Source organism: Benincasa hispida, chromosome 3, assembly GCF_009727055.1.
Source record: "Benincasa hispida cultivar B227 chromosome 3, ASM972705v1, whole genome shotgun sequence".
Lineage (NCBI taxonomy): Eukaryota > Viridiplantae > Streptophyta > Magnoliopsida > Cucurbitales > Cucurbitaceae > Benincasa > Benincasa hispida.
This window is the reverse complement of record NC_052351.1, coordinates 48,749,219-48,767,230: the sequence shown is the minus strand read 5'-3', so window position 1 is coordinate 48,767,230 and position 18,012 is coordinate 48,749,219. Positions and strand designations below refer to the sequence as shown.

The following is an 18,012-nucleotide window of genomic DNA, read 5'->3' as shown; positions in this document are numbered from 1 at the left end:
TTATACCTAGTTATCTATTCAACTAAAAACAGATGCCCTTAACATAGAAATTTTGAAATTCTATGATTTGGGAGGATATCTAAAGACATTTAGGTATTGAATATTCCTAGCAAACAAATACATAATCCAAATATCAATTTCACAAAAATCGTAGAATCCCGCCAAACAAACAACCCCAACAAACAACCCCAAGTTTCATGAAGTCCAAGTTTTATGTACTTCATGTGCATTGCAAGGGTATGCGATATTTGGAGGAGAATTCTTTGATATAGATTACAAATTTAATAGGCTACAAAAGAGGGTTTTGACTCGATAAGTTATTGGAGAGATTATAGTCATGAATTTCATTTCTTATTTGGTAAGACAATTTTTATGGATCAAACAACTAAAAACATCAATTTTATGCTTTATTAACTACTTACAATGGCCAAAGCGAACATAACTCAACCGACTTATGTATGAGTTAAAAATCAAAAAGTCTGTGGTTTGATTCTCCTTACCTTTTTTGTACCAAACAAACAAAACAAAACCTTACACCATAGGCTCTACAATTCCACAACTCCCAAAAATTCACAACACCCTTGAACCCTTAAAATAACTTAAAACAAGGGGTTGATGTCTATCAAACACTTATGATCATAATGCAAGGAGTATATTCTCGGACAATAATCGAACAATAAAGGAAGAACAAAAGCCTGCACACAATTAACAAAGTATTCCTTTTAAGACCTATATATAATTTGGCCACCAGTTAATGTTAGAGATCCATAAATTTAGATCAAAACAACTAATCTACCACTTGATTATGTTCATCAAACTGCAACAATTCCTTTTACGAGTTTGATGAACCCATTTTATCTTCAGCTATGCTACTTCTACCTACAACATCCAGAGGGCTCCCATTTCTCATTATAAGAAGAAAGCACAAACTCAATAGTTAAGCAAGGAGTACTTCACTCTCAACACAATTTTACCCTTTTCCACACCTAATTTTGCACCCGTAACCAACCAGTGACCTGGAGAATCTTGAGGCCCCTTGCTCATCTCCGTCGTGTCGACGACCTTGGCCAGTTTGTTGCCTTGTATGCTTTTTGTACCTGAACTCGAGTCGTCAACTTTACTGCTGTTATCACTAGAGGTCACTAGTTTTTTCGACTTGTCGTTAGGCAAATGATCCCATAACATTCTTCGTATTGTACACCCTGGCAGTCTAGAATACAGAAGTTTCATGTACAAAACATTTCTTGAACCGAAATCCCAGACTCCAAGCTGAGCTCCAGTGACTATGTAGACACCAGATAGCTCTCCCATGAAGGTTTCAGGGTTTTCAATAGGAGCAGTGCTTATGTGAGAAAAGTTTTTCCACTTTACTGGCTCGAACCATCGGCTATCTTGTTCTTCAGGTCCCTGCCACTTGGGAGCACCAATTGCAACGTGGGTGTCCCAGTATGGGTGCATAATTTTCGGAAGAGAAGCTAGGTGTTGAAGATGGATACTTAACCGGTTCTGCTTGCTCCCTTCAAGAGACAGACGCATACCAGTCACTGGCTTACGTCCTATCGAAATCTGCATTAGCATTGAGCCAACATCCTCTTATCACAAAAAGAATGTTTCACCAAAAAAGAAAACCAAAAAAACAAAAAGAAAAAAAAAAAGAAGCTTGGGATGTATTTTAACTTCTATGATATCCAAATACAACAGTCCATGTGGATTGGATGGATACAAAATTTTAAGGGCATCAACTCGTCATCAAAGAGTCGGATATATAGAGCAAAGGAAGAGTGATTTAAACATTGGCACACTGAAGATATAAGACTGTGTGATGGAAGAGAATACTGCATACTGTAACACTTCGGGCTTGTTCGGAATGAATTTCTAAGTGCTTTAAAATAATTTGTTTGCAGTTAAAAAATCATTCCAAATGAGCTATTCCTTTGGATCTAGCGCAGGCTGATTATAGAGAAAGGTTTAAAATCAAGATCAAAGGAAAGCTTTTCTTTTTATATTGCCGTAGCTTGATTAATCTGTGGATGAGAAAGCGTGATGAGGAAGAACGACAGGGATTCAATATCAATGTTTTTAACAATTCTCTTATATTCTAAACAAAACATGATGCATATTGGAAAGAGCAGTGAGCCCCTCTGGCCAATATTCTGAATGAAGAATGTTTGGAATCAGTTCTCTACATCCTGATTCTGACATCAGAAGACCTTTGCTTATTTTGTTTTCACTTGTTTTAAAGTACGTAATGAAAGTGAAGGAGCACGGATGGAGTCTAAATAAAGAAAATCTTAATCCAAATGGTTAAAATATGTGCAATTTCTGAAAAGTTATTCCATCTCTTATCATTCATTTAAGTGAATAAAGCTACAATAAGCTCAAACCTGCTCTATGCTGACATATAGCTTTTGCCCCATTATGCTGAATTGCAAAGAAGGGCATACTGGTTCTTTCCTTTGATGGCCAGGAATTGTGTCACATGTGGGAGCCCATACCCGAGGAATCTGAAACTCTAGAAAATATCTCAGTTCTTCTAATGGAGGTTTGTCTGCAAAGGAAATCGTCTAGATCAAATTTTCAGAATTGCATGTAGACAAATACAAGTTCTGAAATGTATTACCATGTAAAGAGCACAAATATTCTTACAATCAAGATAGAGAAGAATAGCTCGAGTTAAATGCTCCTTTCCAGCTACACCATCAAGGAGAGCAGTTATTGGGCAAAAAGTCATCTCAATAACATCTGGGGAGGACCTAACATTTCTTGCCCACCGGACATGGTTTTGTTCCAAGTCATTTCCTCCTCTCCTCCGGAATATGACTGTGACGTCCTAATTCATTAAAATAAAAGAAATAATTATTCATCCACAATTGATTGAAATCATTCATGAGCTACACGTGCAATCAAAACAATGACAAATAATCATGTAAAATGTTTTCTAACAGTGGATAACATGGCTGAACCATATCACCTTATGAAAAAATGATCAAAATGAGAAGTCAAACAGATTATGAATGTCTAAGTGAGTGTAAACCAGTCCCCCGAATAAATTATATAATTTCCACATACTTCTTTTCCAGTGAGATATGGAGCAGAAGTGGGCTGAGGATATACCCCTTGGTTGTTGAATAATCCACCGTCTAGACCCTGCAGGATTTAAATGCAAAGAAGATATTTGAAAAAGAAAACTCGGAGTTCCAACAAATTTACTGTAGGAGATATCATAACCTTTTCCTTATGTTTTATACTTCCAGAACCCATCTGACCTTGCGTGTCAGAGAACCTCTGGTTTGCAATGTCCTGTACATATCTCTTTAACTCCATGGTTGATAAAGGAGAAGATTGGTGCTGTTTAATATATATCACATCCTTCCCACCAATAGTTATAGATGTGATTACATGCGTCCCAAAATTCTCAATAAAGCTGCCAGAAAAGAGGGAAAAAAAAAAAACTAAAGAAAAGGAAGAAGCTTTGTTGTCATTAAACTTGCAAGAATGCGAAGGTTTCCCACCTTGCCAAGGATGGTGGATCCCAAGTAGTTGGAACAGCCCGCTTGACATTTTCTTGCAACACCAATGGGGTTTTTGTAAACTGAAATTTTGCAAGTGGAATATAAAATCCGTCAGTGGAAAGGCTCTTTGTTGCTGCAGCATCAATCTGCTTAAAACCAGTGAAGCCGAATGCACTATTAAAACTACCAGATGGGTAACCTTCAGAAAGACCATCCTTTTGATTAAAATAATCTACCATCTGCAAGTACATAATAATGAATATATTGATCAGTTCGCAGGAAATAGCGCTGAGGCTAATACATAATTTACCATCAACACAGCATAATTTTGAATAAAATGTTGTTATTGTTCAAAAGAAGAATTTGAGTCCGTCTTCTGAGGGGAAAAAAAAAAGAACAGTTATATAAAGATGCTATGGATATCTGCTGACAAGAGAGCAGCCAACTGGTTGTCAACTAAATTTCCAGCTTCTTGGTGCACTCTTGATAAAACTTTTAGGGGGCGTTTGGACCCCCAATTTGCCTTAGGTGGAGTAAGCTATTATAGCCTATTCAATGTCTGGGTCTCCCATTATAATAGTTGAAGTTTCCAATTATCATATCCACACTTAGCTTACATTAAAACTATTTGAAATCCCTCATAGTTTACGGTGTTCACTATTTTGTAATCATCTTCTATACTCATTTCTATTATAACCCACAAACTATAATAACTGACTCAATACCTCAAACAGCCCTATAGTGATTACTTGACCAATTTAGGGGGAAAAATCGATCTTTCATGCATCAGTTATTCACAAGTTCCTATGGTTGAGACACCAAGTTCCCGTTTTTTAAATACACTACCAACGAGAAGCTTCATTTATTACTTTAAAACGTAGTTTATATCTAGAAGAGATGACAAAGGTGACTGGCCATAGATAGAGTAACGGGTATTATACGAGTTACTTCAAATTTCAACGAGTATGTATCACCAGATTCAAAAAATTTTGGATGCAGATGCAACCTTATCCAACTATTCAACAGCAAGACAAGATAAATATAGATATAACTTATGAGGGAGTTTTTCGAAACCCGCTATAATCAACTTTTGATCGAATTGTTGCACTCGTCGTTCCAATTAGCTCAGTATATGCACTATTCCAGGCTTAAAATCTACTTCGATAGTTCCAAAATCATCTTGGTCAATTATAACTGAGTACAAAACTAACCAAAAAAAGTCCAACATATGAAACAATTCCTAGATTAGGGGATGAAAAGATGGAGAATTCATTAGTTACCTCATCGAAACTACAAATTCCAGAAGATCGATGCCCAATAGGCTCCTGGAAGTTCTTGATGTCCCAAGAAACATTGAGCAAAACTACATCATCATACAAACAAATATCTCTAGAATGTTCATCATCAATCTCAACTATAGTAGAACCAGATACACCTTTACAATAAAGTAACCTTGAATCAAAATTTACATCAAACCCTCTCCCAAGTGCCTGTACAGCGTTCATAGCAGTATGCAAGGCAGTTCCACTCTCCCCCATATTCTCATCAGAAAACAAGATTACCCTTCTTCTCCTCAGATCAACAGTAACTCCCAAAATGAAACGTCTGTAGCAACACACCTGAAAATCTCGTGTATATTTTCCTGAAAACCCAAGAAAATTAGGGTTTTACTCACATCGATGCAATCCTCTATCGAGCTTGTCATTGATTCCCAAATCGAAGTCTAATTCTTCTCCTGTTCCGGCGTACAGACTCAATTCTGACAATAGATCTTCAAATTCGATGGAAAATAATCCGAACCCTCGTCTTGAATTCTCAATACGGCGAAGATTTTGACTCAACTCTAAAAGTTGAAGTGCCGAATTGGGAATATGCATTGACTTGAGTTTGTTACTCTACACGGAAACCTAAGGAATGATCTTAGGCGATAAAATTGGTATCGTCAATCGTGGCCATTGAAATGGAATTCCGAAAAAATTGACGGAGAATCGATTCGAAATCTAATGTCATTGAAGAGAAGAAGACTTTGAAGATTTTTGAAGCTGGAATTATCTGGTCTTCGCTTCGGTCGTCGTTTTCACGAAACAGAAAACCGCTTTCCTGATTGATCAAGAATTCAGTAGCTTCATTTTCAATCTTGCGTATTAATATTTAATATCACGCTATTAAATTTTGGAGTCCACATTTTTATTTGATATTTTCACATTTTGATTTTGATTTTTTATTATAGGAAATTTGTATTGAATAATACAAATGGAAAAAAATCTGATTGTATATACCACATTTTTAATATTTGCTATTATAGCAAACATTGATCGGTAAACCTTTCTTTTTTTTTCGGAATTCCAAATTTACCCTCTCTTTCCCTTTATTAACTTTCCTTTTTCACGTGACCTCCTTTGAACATTGCCATTCGTGACCTTCTTCACGGTGAAATATCTATCGTCTCCATGAAATCAGATCAATGAAGCTCCGTGATACTTTTTGGTTTCCTTTTTGCCGTTCTTTCCTTTTTCTTTCACGGTGAAATATCGACGAATTAGTCTCCATGAAATCCCATTCGTGAAGCTCTGTGATACTTTGATGTCATTGTCGTGGCCATAATTGTAGGACATGTAAATTTCCACCAGTTGTTTAATGAATAAGCTTGATTTATAATTGATGTTTGTAATGAAGAAGCTTGTTTTGTAATTGATGTTTGTCATTAATTTATCAATGATAGTGAGACAGCCGATGTTTTTCACCAATTTGTCAATTAGATTGTAGTTGTTGCTTGTTGTCATCAATTTAACTATTAGATAGTGAGGTAATTTGTTATTGATGTTTGTCATAAATATATTAGAGACCTTGTTACTAATGTTTTGTTAGTGGAACAGACTTTGTTGTTGATATATCCATTCTTTAGTCAATATGATGCTTTTATTTATGAATCTTTCGTTTTCCTTTAGCCACAATAATTGAAAGAAATGATATCAAGCTATCTGTAATAGCTTCTGTTAGCAATTAATACAATGAAGTGATAGATTCTATCACTGACAATAGATAAGCATTTTTGTAGAAGATCCATCAATGATAGATTCTATCACTGATAGAATCGCCAACAAAATGCTACACGATCGTATAGCATTACTGATACCATACTATCAGTGATAGAAGCTGTGCAACTTGTGTTTAAACAAGTTTGTAGAAGGAAGTTTCTTAAAAAGAGCTCTGGATTGTGAGTTATGAATTTTTGAAGTTGTACCAGAGAATTGGTGCATAAGCAGACAGCTGCTTGTGAAGAACAAGCAAGCAGTTCATCGTGGAGAATTACAGTGAAATTTTGTAAGGAGGATATCGCTCTCGGGGGAAATCTCCATATGAATTGAGGTGAGTATCCCTAAGAATTTCACAGGAAAAGATTGTTATCGCTCTAGAGGGTATCGCTTGTGTCGCTCGACAGGGTATCGCTGGTGTGCTGGTGTCGCTCTAGAGGGTATCGTTGGTGTCGCTCTAGAGGGTATCGCTGGTGTCGTTCTAGAGGGTATCGTTGATGTCGCTCTAGAGGATCTCGCCAGTGTCGCTCTAGAGGATCTCGCTAGTGTCGCTTAGGGGATCTGTTATTCTTCAGTAAATGTAATGTCTTGGTTGCATGCATGTATTTATGTAATCTTTGTAGAACCTTAAGGGAGGTTTGCTGTTTGTATATATTACTAGTGTTTTAACAGGCTGGTATTTAGATTAAAAGTCTTGGGTGGTGGGTGCTGGCAGGAGGGGCTAGTAACTACCACAGTCATATCCTTTTCCAGAATAAAAAGGGTAATCTGGGAGGGGGTGTGACACTATATGATCGCCTACCTAATGCTAGACGATCGCCTACTAAATGCTACACAATCACTGAGTTCAGCTAAATGATCGCTTAGCTCTGCTACACGATCACTGAGTAACAAAATACTATACGAAGTTGCAACTATATCAATCACATTTATGAATCAGTCACATTTATACTATACGATCACCCTCTTTTCCCTCCAACCAAACAACATCTAAAATAAATTGAAAGTTACAACTATATCAATTGCATTTATGAAGGATTCATATTGATTCAATATAACTATCATTGATCTTATAAAATAACAATGTAATTTCCAAAATCATAACAATCACTGTATATTGTCAAAATAATTTCCAAACTATTATCAAACAGAAGTCTATTGTCAATAAACAAGTCTATCTATTGTCAATCAATGTTGTGATATTTTGATATAAAAGCTTGGAGCGTCGTCATTCCATCTTGGAGACTTCTTTGTAGCTTTGCTTAGAGACACCTTGGTAAACACATTTTGAGAGACCTTCTTTTTGTCTTTCTTTTGTTTCTTTGCATTCTCCAAAATTTTCTTGGTTGGTTTTGCTTGTCTTTTGGTCTTTTGTTGTCCTCTATATTTTCGATGACAACCTTTGGTCGATAATTTTTTGGACTCTTTTTAAGAGTCTTTTCAATTACCTAAAATCATGGAATCAAATATAACATGACATCAATGTGCTATCAGTATCAGTCAAGTAAATAAAGCTTCCTATTATTTATACTATCACTGATAACAAACTATCAATGATAGCGTGTTATCACTGATAGTTGGTTACAACTGATTTCAATATCATTGATGCTAATGTTATAATTAAGATCATCAATCAATCAATACTTACATTCTTTTTCGTCATATCTTCTTTATCTTTCTTCTTGATCTTCCTCTTCATCTTCAGGATCATCATGCAATCATCAAATCACAGTATATGGAACTAAATTAGCATCAATGATAGCATCCATCAGTGATAGTTTGTTGATAGACAAATCCATCAACAAACTATCAATGAACTGTCAACATATTCCCTAAAGTATCAGTGATAACTCTATCCTAAAAACAAACATGTGGAACCATTACATTCATATAATTGATAGCAATAATAGTGATAGATATCTTTCCTATAAATAAACAATCATCAAATCACAGTACAGGGAACTAAATTAGCATCAATGATAGCATCCATCAGTGATAGTTTTTGATAGATAAATCCATCAACAAACTATCAATGAACTGTCAACATATTCCCTAAAGCATCAGTGATAACTTCTATCAAAACAAACATGTGGAACCATTACATTCATATCATTTGATAGCAATAAAATGATAGATACTTTTCCTATGAATAAACAATCATCAAATCACAATACAGGGAGCTAAATTAGCATCAAATATAACATCCATTAGTGATAGTTTGTTGATAGACAAATCCATCAACAAACAATCAATGAACTGTCAACATATTCCTTAAAGCATCAGTGATAACTTCTATCTTAAAAACAACATGTGGAACCATTACATTCATATCATTGATAGCAATAATAGTATAGATACTTTTCCTATGAATAAAAAATCATCAAATCATAGTATAGAGAATTAAATTAGTATCAATGATAGCATCCATCAGTGTATATTTGGTTGATAGACAAATTATCAACAAACTATCAATGAACTGTCAACATATTCCCTAAAGCATCAGTGATAACTTCAGTTAAACAACAATAAATAACTAAATTAGCGTAATATTCACTGAAACATCAGCAAATCACAACGAAAACACAGTATTATCTTCACATAATTACAATCAAACACAGTCAACAATAAACTATCTACATATTCCTCGAAAAACTAGCAAATACAATCAACATTACAAATAATCTTCACATAATCACATATTTGATGACTATTAGTCTATGATGACTACGCTGTGATGACTACACTGTGTGACTACACTATGATCAAATGCATAATAAAATGAAACAACTAAAAAGTTGGAGAATGCATGTAGCCCTAATTTGAATAACTGTTTATCTTCTTATATAAACTATCAATGGAAGAAGAACGAAGCCCTACATTTTCGAATTCTAGCTATCAGTGATGAAGAGATGAATAAAGGAAAAGATAAAACGAAGAAGAACACGTATGTTTTGAAATTTGGAGCGAAATCGATGGGGAAGAAGACGACATTGTCGAAGCGGAAGAAGACGACACTGTCGAAATCAAAAGGTTGAATAGGAAGGAGACGACACTGTCGGAGCTCGAAAGGGTTGGAAGTGTTTTTCATGTTTTTCGGAAGAAGATGAAGGGTTGAAATGAAATTTAATAGTTAATAAAATAGTCCTTTACATTGTGGCCAAACGGTTTTATATGGGCAATGTCCATTTTTAGTCTTTTCCTTTTTCTGGGCTAAATCTTTAATATAAAAAATCTATATTTGCAAATACTTTTATCTTACTACATAAACTCTAATATTTATTGTAAAATAATAATTCATGCAACTTCCCCTTTATTATATTGCTTAAAATATAAAAAAATAGGAAATGAGGGCAAAAAAGTCATTATCAAAAATATAATATAAATAAAATTAAAGGCATGAAATATTTGTCCATCAATTTTATACTTTTAACTTACTAAAACACCTATTAAGGTGGTTATTGGAGAAAAAACCGAAATCAATTATTTAATAATTTATTTATATGAATAAATATAATAACATTTATCATATTATATTAACCTAGTTTTAAAATCACATCATATGCAACATAAAACTATATTTCTTTTCTCCTTTATGACATTTAATATAAATCATATTTATATTAATTCCTCCAATCAAATAATGTAAATATAATCAATTATAATATAAATCAAATCCTCTTGTTAATTTGGAACACTCAAACTTCCCAAAAACTGATTCTCAACATGAATCCATTGAGCTACCAAGGGGACCTTATGAACTTGTACTTGAAGCTCCAACAATACGTGAATAACTGACTAACTCTTTAATCACGATATCCACCATTCGTTAACTGTCGAGCATTCCATTAAAGATCGACAGCTACACTTTTCGCACTACAATATATTATTGTTCCATTGGATATAACCAATCAATAAAGCTGGGCTAATTTACCGTTTTCCCGAGTCCTCTAAACTCCTTAAATACACTGATATCCTCTAATAAGCAATACATCATAGTCCCACATGAGTAAAACCTTCTCAGGCCAGAGAAGGTGTAGCGACCATTGTTCAAGCCCTGGAATCAACCCTTAAGGGACAATTTATCTACTTACCCCTGTGTGAACCTCGAATCCTAATTTCTCTACTTGAGTATGTTCCCTACTAAGACTAGTGTGAATGAGTACGATGATGTGGAAATAGTGTGGAATGGTAGAGGAAAAGTGGAGATTTGAAGAAAAGAGAAATTTGGAAGTTTAACTTTTGGGAAAAATTTGGAAATTTGCTAAGTATAGAATTTTGTGTGTTGATGCGTTGGAAGATGTGTTGGTGAAGCATGCGGCTGAAGAGGAAAAAGAAGAGATGCGTATGAGAGGCTACACGATAGGAGATGTTGCAATGCAAATGGAAGCATGGAGAATGGCAAGACCTCTCGCCATGCCGCGCATATGCCATGCGTCGAGCAGCCAGCCAGCGCCAATGCCATGCGTCGAGTAGCCTCAGCCAAGCCCATGCCATGCATCGAGCGCCTCGCCAGATGCCCTGCCCATGCATCGAGCAGCCCGGCTGGACGCCCTGCCAATTGCGTCGAGCGGCACGGCCAGCATTGAGCGCCCTGCCGAAGCAGCCATGCCGTGCGTCGAGGTCCTTACCATGCAGCCAAGCGCGCGGCCCAGTGGTCAAGCGCGCCCATGTGATCGAATCGGACGAGCGATGGCTAGCAAACTCCGCATGACCATGCGTCAAACGCAATTCACAGGACGCCAGCGTCAAAGCACCCGCAAGCCCAAGCGCCGCATGCAGCCCATGCACCAAGCATCCCCAATGCGTCGAGCACCAACCTATGCAGCGCCCTATGCGTGGGTGGCCAGCACCATGCGCCCATGGCAAGCAAGCCGTGCGATTCTACCTAGTGAGCCATGCGTCGAGGATGAACGGTCACTCTATGCGTTGGTGATGGTTAGCTTCTTGCGATGGCTAATTGGAATTGTAATGAGAGTGAATTGGCTCGCTATGCGTTGATGATAGGCTATGCATTGAGTATGCATTATGTGTTGAACATCCAAGAGTTGAACGCATACAAAGGATGAGATCATCAGGTGAACATCATCAAAACCATGTGTTTTCTTGGGAGGAAAGCCTTAAGCATTAAGAATTTGAGATGGTGACATCTTATTGGAGGCTCATGCATTGGCAACGTGGGAAGAAGACACTTAGCTTGCGATGATCACAACATTGCATTGATGGGGTGAGAAGAAGACACTTGGCCATGCAGCCAAGTAGGTGGTGTCAACTCTGGAGAAGGTTTGGATGCCTATAAATAGGGCTAAAAGACTTCATTTTTAGACAATAATTCAGAAATACCGTAAAAAGAGTGGGAGAGTTGAGCAAACATTGCATTGGAGCCAAATCCATGCGTTAGTCATAGAGGATGCATTGGACAGTGAGGTCTGAAGAGGACGCATCAACTTGGGACGAGGAGTTCTCCCAATTTAATCGTGCTTTTGGAGTGATTCTAAAGTCATCTGAAAGCTCTGAAAGTCTAGTTTTCAGGGTAGAGCTGCCGGAAGAAAATATCAAAGGGATCAGGCTGGAAACTGAGAAGAAGACAGAAGGGTCAGGCTGTCGGATAATCTTGGGTCAGTCTTGAAGATTCTGTGATTTCGGCCAAACCACGAAGACTTCTGAGCTCAAATTTTAGGGTAAGCTTCCTGAGACATTTTAAAACATGTTTGTAGAAGGAAGTATCTCAAAAAAAGGTTTAGAACTATGAGTAATATAAGCTGTAAGTTGAATCTGGATTCTAGGGGTGAAAAGGGAGCCCGAGGTAGAAAAGGGAGCTACTAGAGTGAAAAGCTCCTAAACAATCAAGGTGAGTGGCTAAAACGTTTTGACTAAAAAATTTGCTTAAAATGTTTGATTACAACGTGTTATAGAACGCATGTTTTAAAGAAGATTATTCTCATGCCAACTAGTTTTACAAAGTGATTTCCAAGCAAACCATGAGTTATGTTTTAAATGCATGCATGTGTGAGAAATTGTTGAAAAGCGATCTATATGTGTTAAATATACTCAGCATGCGTTAGTACCTTTAAAACCATTTTTTTCTATGTGTTACACTTTACATGCTTTAAAGAGAGAAAGTCCTTTATGACTAGTTTTACTTAAAACGCGATACCGAAGGACATTTGAGAAGGTATCCGCCCAACTAGATACTGAAGGACATTGAGAAGGTATCTATTGGTACTGAAGAACATTTGAGAAGGTACCAAACCAACCAGATACTGAAGGACGTTTGAGAAGGTATCTGAACAGAAGTACCTAAGGTATGCCGGTACTTAGTTTGGCCACGTGTACGTAGGTAGTTAGAGTCAGAGATTAAGCAAAAGGGTTCTCTCTTGACTAGCAGTTGGTGTTGGGATTGTTTTTACCCACAGTAAGGTTATTCTCAACTGAGAAACAGTTTTACTGTTTTATGATTAAAATAGCTTTATATGTTTCATGCTTGGAAAATATTTATGCTACAGTACAAGTACTGTAGAAGCTTATATTTTAGTTAAACTCTTTATTGAGATTTTGCATGAGAATCAATTATCTTTTTTAAGTCACTCACTAGGCATAAGCTCACCTCGTTTTCAAATGTTTTCCGCTGTACATGAGTTATATATTGGTATCAGAGTTATTCCGCAAGAGTTATTAGGTAGTAAGTGTCTGCCAAAGGGTTGATAACTGCTGCAGTCACGCCCTTTTTCAGACTTAGAGGTTAGTCTGAGGCGGGGTGTGGTAGCTTGGTATCAGAGCAAAGGTATACGTAAACTTGGGAGAAGTTTGAGCTAGCATAAGGTTTTGGTGAGAGAGAGAGTTCATGCATTAGATTAAGTCCCATAGATAAGTCCCTAACATGTGTACTTAATAATTAGGCAAAGATGCTGAGGAGAAGTGGCAAGCGAAGCAAGCAGACTGAGGAGAGGAATGTTGACCCTACCGGCGAAGGTCCTAAATTTAGACGGGACCCAGATCTGAAGGGGAAAAGAGTTAGAGACTTAGTAGATTAGGAAGCGACTTCTGCAAACGAGTCGAGTACACCAAGGGTAGATGTAGAACCCTAGATGGAAGATCGAGTATTCGATAGAATCATCAAAGATTGGCGACGAGTGTAGGATCGATTCAGAACAATCCAGAAAATAAATTCGGCGTCGAGAGGCTGAAAACTTTAGGTGCCACGACGTTCAATGGAGCCACATATCCAGTAGATGCTGAGATCTGGTTGGATTTGATTGAGAAATGTTTTAAGGTTATGAGGTGCCCTAAGGACCGTAAGGTCGAGTTAGCGGCATTCTTGCTGCAGAAAGGGCTGAGAAGTGGTGGAAAGTGATAGAAGCCAGAAGGAATAGTTTGGAAACTATGAGTTGGTCTGAATTTAGACAGGTATTTGAGGATAAATAATACCCTAGTTCTTTTAAAGAAGCAAAGAGGGAGAAATTCCTTAGGCTAACTCAGGAAGTGATGACGGTTGCTGAGTATGAACAAAGATTTACTGAGTTATCTCAGTATGCCCTTCTGATCATCGCGGAAGAGAAGAAGAGGTGTAGAAGATTTGAGAATGGCCTAAGAAGAAAGATACGTACACCCGTTACCTCTACATCCAATTGGGTGAATTTCACTCAGTTAGTTGAAACCGTTATCCAAGTAGAGCAGAGTGTAGTGAGGGAAGATGTACTCCAGCCAGGTGAAGGACAGGTTAGAATGCCTGGAGAAATGAGAAGTAAGAAATTTAGACGCCCGTTCTCTGGACAGTCGGGTATAAGAAGTTTTGTTGGGAGCCAACAAAGCTCAAGTCAAAAGAGGTCAAGACCTGCAGCTGAGGGATCCGGTGTAGCTAGCAGAAAGTGGTTGCTGGACGACCTCAACAGCAGCAGTAGGGTAGAGTATACGCTATGACATACCAGGAAGCAGANGCCAACAAAGCTCAAGTCAAAAGAGGTCAAGACCTGCAGCTGGACAGAGTGTTAGATCAGTATCAGGTCGTGCTAGCGAGTCAGTAGCTAGTACAGGGAGGAAACCACTTTGTGTAAACTGTGGTAGACCTCATATAGAAGTATGTTATGGTAATAGGAATGTGTGTTTCCAGTGCAGACAAACGGTACATTTCAAGAGAGAGTGTCCTCAACTAGGTCATGGAGCACAAAGTGAGCAAAGAGGAGTTACCCAGCCTAGAGCGACCGGAACTAGAGGTGAGGGATCCGGTGTAGCTAGCAGAAAGTGGTTGCTGGACGACCTCAACAGCAGCAGTAGGGTAGAGTATACGCTATGACATACCAGGAAGCAGAAGAGGCTTCGGATGTCGTAACTGGTACGATAACTTTATGTAATCAATCCGCTTATTCATTATCTGATCCTGGTGCTACGCATTCATTCATATCTAGCATGTGTGCATTACATATAGATAGAGTGCCTGAGCGTATGAATGAGGATTTGTTTATCTCTACACCTATAGGAGATACTCTAGTTGTACATGAGTATTACAGGAATTGTGAAGTAATTCTTGGAAATAAGAGTTTTTGGGTTGGCTTGATTCTATTAGAATTACTAGAGTTCGATGTTATTCTAGGTATGGATTTTCTAAGTAAACACTATGCCACTATAGATTGTTTTAAAAGAGAAATAGTGTTTAGGAAACCAGGTGAAAAAGAAATAACCCTGGTGGGAAGTAAAAGAATACTTCCAGGAAGTTTAATATCAGCAGTAAAGGTTAGAAAGCTGTTGAGTAAAGGATGCGAAGCCTATTTAGCCTATGTAGCAGTTTCACAGGATAATGAAACCTAAGGATGTACCTGTGGTACAAAAATTCTTAGATGTGTTCCCTGAAGAGTTACCAGGCTTACCACCTGATAGAGAAATAGAGTTCACTATTGAGTTAGTTTCGGGTACAACACCAATATCCCAGACACCATATAGGATAGCACCAACGGAACTGAAGGAGTTAAAAGTTCAGTTACAGAAACTTGTAAAGGGTACATTAGACCCAGTGTGTCGCCTTGGGGAGTGCCAGTCTTGTTTGTTAAGAAAAAAGATGGCACTCTTAGATTATGCATAGACTATAGACAGTTGAATAAGGTGACCATTAAGAATAAGTACCCATTACCTCGTATAGATGATCTCTTCGATCAGTTAAAGGGAGCCACAGTATTCTCTAAGATAGATTTGAGATCGGGTTATCACCAGTTGAAGGTGAACGACACAGATGTTCCAAAGATTGCATTCAGAACTAGGTATGGACATTTTAAGTTCCTAGTAATGCCGTTTGGATTGACAAATGCTCCTGTGGTATTTATGGACTTGATGAATAGGATATTTCATCATTATCTGGATCAGTTTGTGATAGTTTTTATAGATGATATACTAGTGTATTCTAGTAGTACAGAGAAGCACAAAGAACATCTGAGGATGGTGTTATAGATTCTAAGAGAAAAAGAGTTATATGCCAAATTTAGTAAGTGTGATTTTTGGTTAAATCAAGTCGTATTCCTTAGGCATATAGTTTTAGTTGATGGAGTTAGCGTTGATTCCCAAAAGATTGAAGCAATAATTAATTGGGAATGACCCCTGAATGTAACCGAAGTACGCAGTTTTCTGGGTTTAGCAGGTTATTATAGGAGATTTATGGAGGGCTTTTCTAAGATAGCTCTTCCATTGACAAACCTAACCAGAAAAGATGCAAAGTTTGGGTGGTCGCCAGAATGCGAGCATAGCTTTCAAGTACTGAAACAGAGGTTAGTGTCAGCACCAGTATTAACTCTATCTACACCTGGTAAAGAGTTTGAGGTCTTTTGTGATGCATCCCGACAAAGGTTAGGAAGTGTGTTGATGTAGGAGGAAAAAGTAGTAGCTTATGCTTCTTGACAGTTAAAGAAGCATGAATGTAACTACCCTACAAAGGCAGTTGGGATATGCATCTGTCGTTAATCAAATTTGCGTATAACAATAGTTACCATTCGAGTATCGGGATGGAACCATATGAGGCACTGTACGGTAGGCCATGTACGACTCCGATATGCTGGAATAAAGTGGATGGAAGGAAATTACTAGGTCCAGAACTTGTGCAACAAACATCAGATAACGTTAAGATTATAAGAGATAATCTTAAGACGGCTCAAGATAGGCAAAAGAGTTATGCTGATAAACGAGAAGAGAATTAGAGTTTGAAGTTGGTGATAAAGTATTTCTGAAATTATCTTTGTGGAAAGGAATACTCAGATTCGGTAGGAAAGGGAAATTAAGCCCTAGATATATTGGACCCTATGAGATAATAGAAAGAGTCGACCCAATGGCATATAGATTGGATTTACCTACAAAATTATCTCGTATTCATGATGTGTTTCATGTGGCAATGCTTAGAAAGTATGTGCTCAATCCTACCCATGTATTGCCTGAGCAACGGGTACAGTTGAGAGAAAATTTGTCCTATGAAGAGGAACCAGTGGAGATTCTTGACCAAAAGTAACAGGTCTTAAGGAATAAGACAATCCCATTGGTAAAGGTACTATGGCGAAACCATAGCACGAAAGAAGCAACATGGGAAGTCGAAGAGAAAATCAGAAATAAGTACTCGCAGTTGTTTAGTTGACAGACTTGTGGCGAAATTTCGAGGACGAAATTTTTATAAGGGGGAGGTAAATGTGAACCCTGAATCCTAATTTCTCTACTTGAGTATGTTCCCTACTAAGACTAGTGTGATGGGTAAGTTGATGTGGAAACTAGTGTGGAATGGTAGAGAAAAAGTATAGAATTCTGTGTGTTGATGTGTTGGAAGAGTGGTTGGTGAAGGCATGCGGCTGAAGAAAGAAAAAGGAGATGATGTGTTGGAAGGCACACGAGTAGGCGAGGCATGCATGGAAAGGCAGCCCATGCTTCGAGCAGCCTCGGCCAGCGACCATGCCATGCATCGAGCAGCCTCGACTAGCGCCCATGCCATGCGTCGAGCAGCCTCGGCCAGCGCCCATGCCATACGCCGAGCAGCTTCGACCAGCGCCCATGCCATGCATCGAGCAGCCTCGGCCGGACGCCCTGCCAATGCGTCGAGCGCTACGTCCATGCATTGATCGCCCTGCCGAGCAGCCATACCGTGCATCAAGGTGCCCTGCCATGCAGCCAAGCACGCCCATGTGACCAGCGAGCGAGCGATGGCCAACATGCGCTGCATGCCCATGCGTCGAAGCAGCACGCCTATGCACCGAAGCACCCAACCAAGCATCAAGGCATCGTGCATAGCCCATGTGGCCAAGCACGCCCAATGCGTCGAGTGGCCAGCGCACCTATGCGTTGGTGGCCAGCACCATGCGCCCATGGCAAGCAAACCGTACGATGCTATCTAGTGAGCCATGCGTCGAGGATGTGGCATTAGATTGGAGGCTCATGCGTTGGCAACGTGGGAGGAAGACACTTAGCTTGCGATGATCACAACATCGCGTTGATGGGGTGAGAAGGAG

The 18,012-nt window shown here is 38.4% G+C and overlaps 1 protein-coding gene across 1 annotated transcript; it reads right to left on the bottom strand.

Moving 5' to 3' along the window:
* Positions 1-655: 655 nt before the first annotated feature.
* On the bottom strand, positions 656-5,627 carry LOC120073383 (MACPF domain-containing protein CAD1-like). The gene is made up of 7 exons (XM_039026215.1): positions 4,793-5,627; positions 3,513-3,751; positions 3,229-3,424; positions 3,070-3,147; positions 2,647-2,830; positions 2,385-2,548; positions 656-1,566 (listed from the first exon to the last, which is right to left on the bottom strand). Exons 1-7 carry the CDS (start codon positions 5,048-5,050, stop codon positions 931-933), a joined length of 1,755 nt encoding a protein of 584 aa, XP_038882143.1. The 5' UTR covers positions 5,051-5,627; the 3' UTR covers positions 656-930.
* Between the last annotated feature and the right edge of the window lie 12,385 nt (positions 5,628-18,012).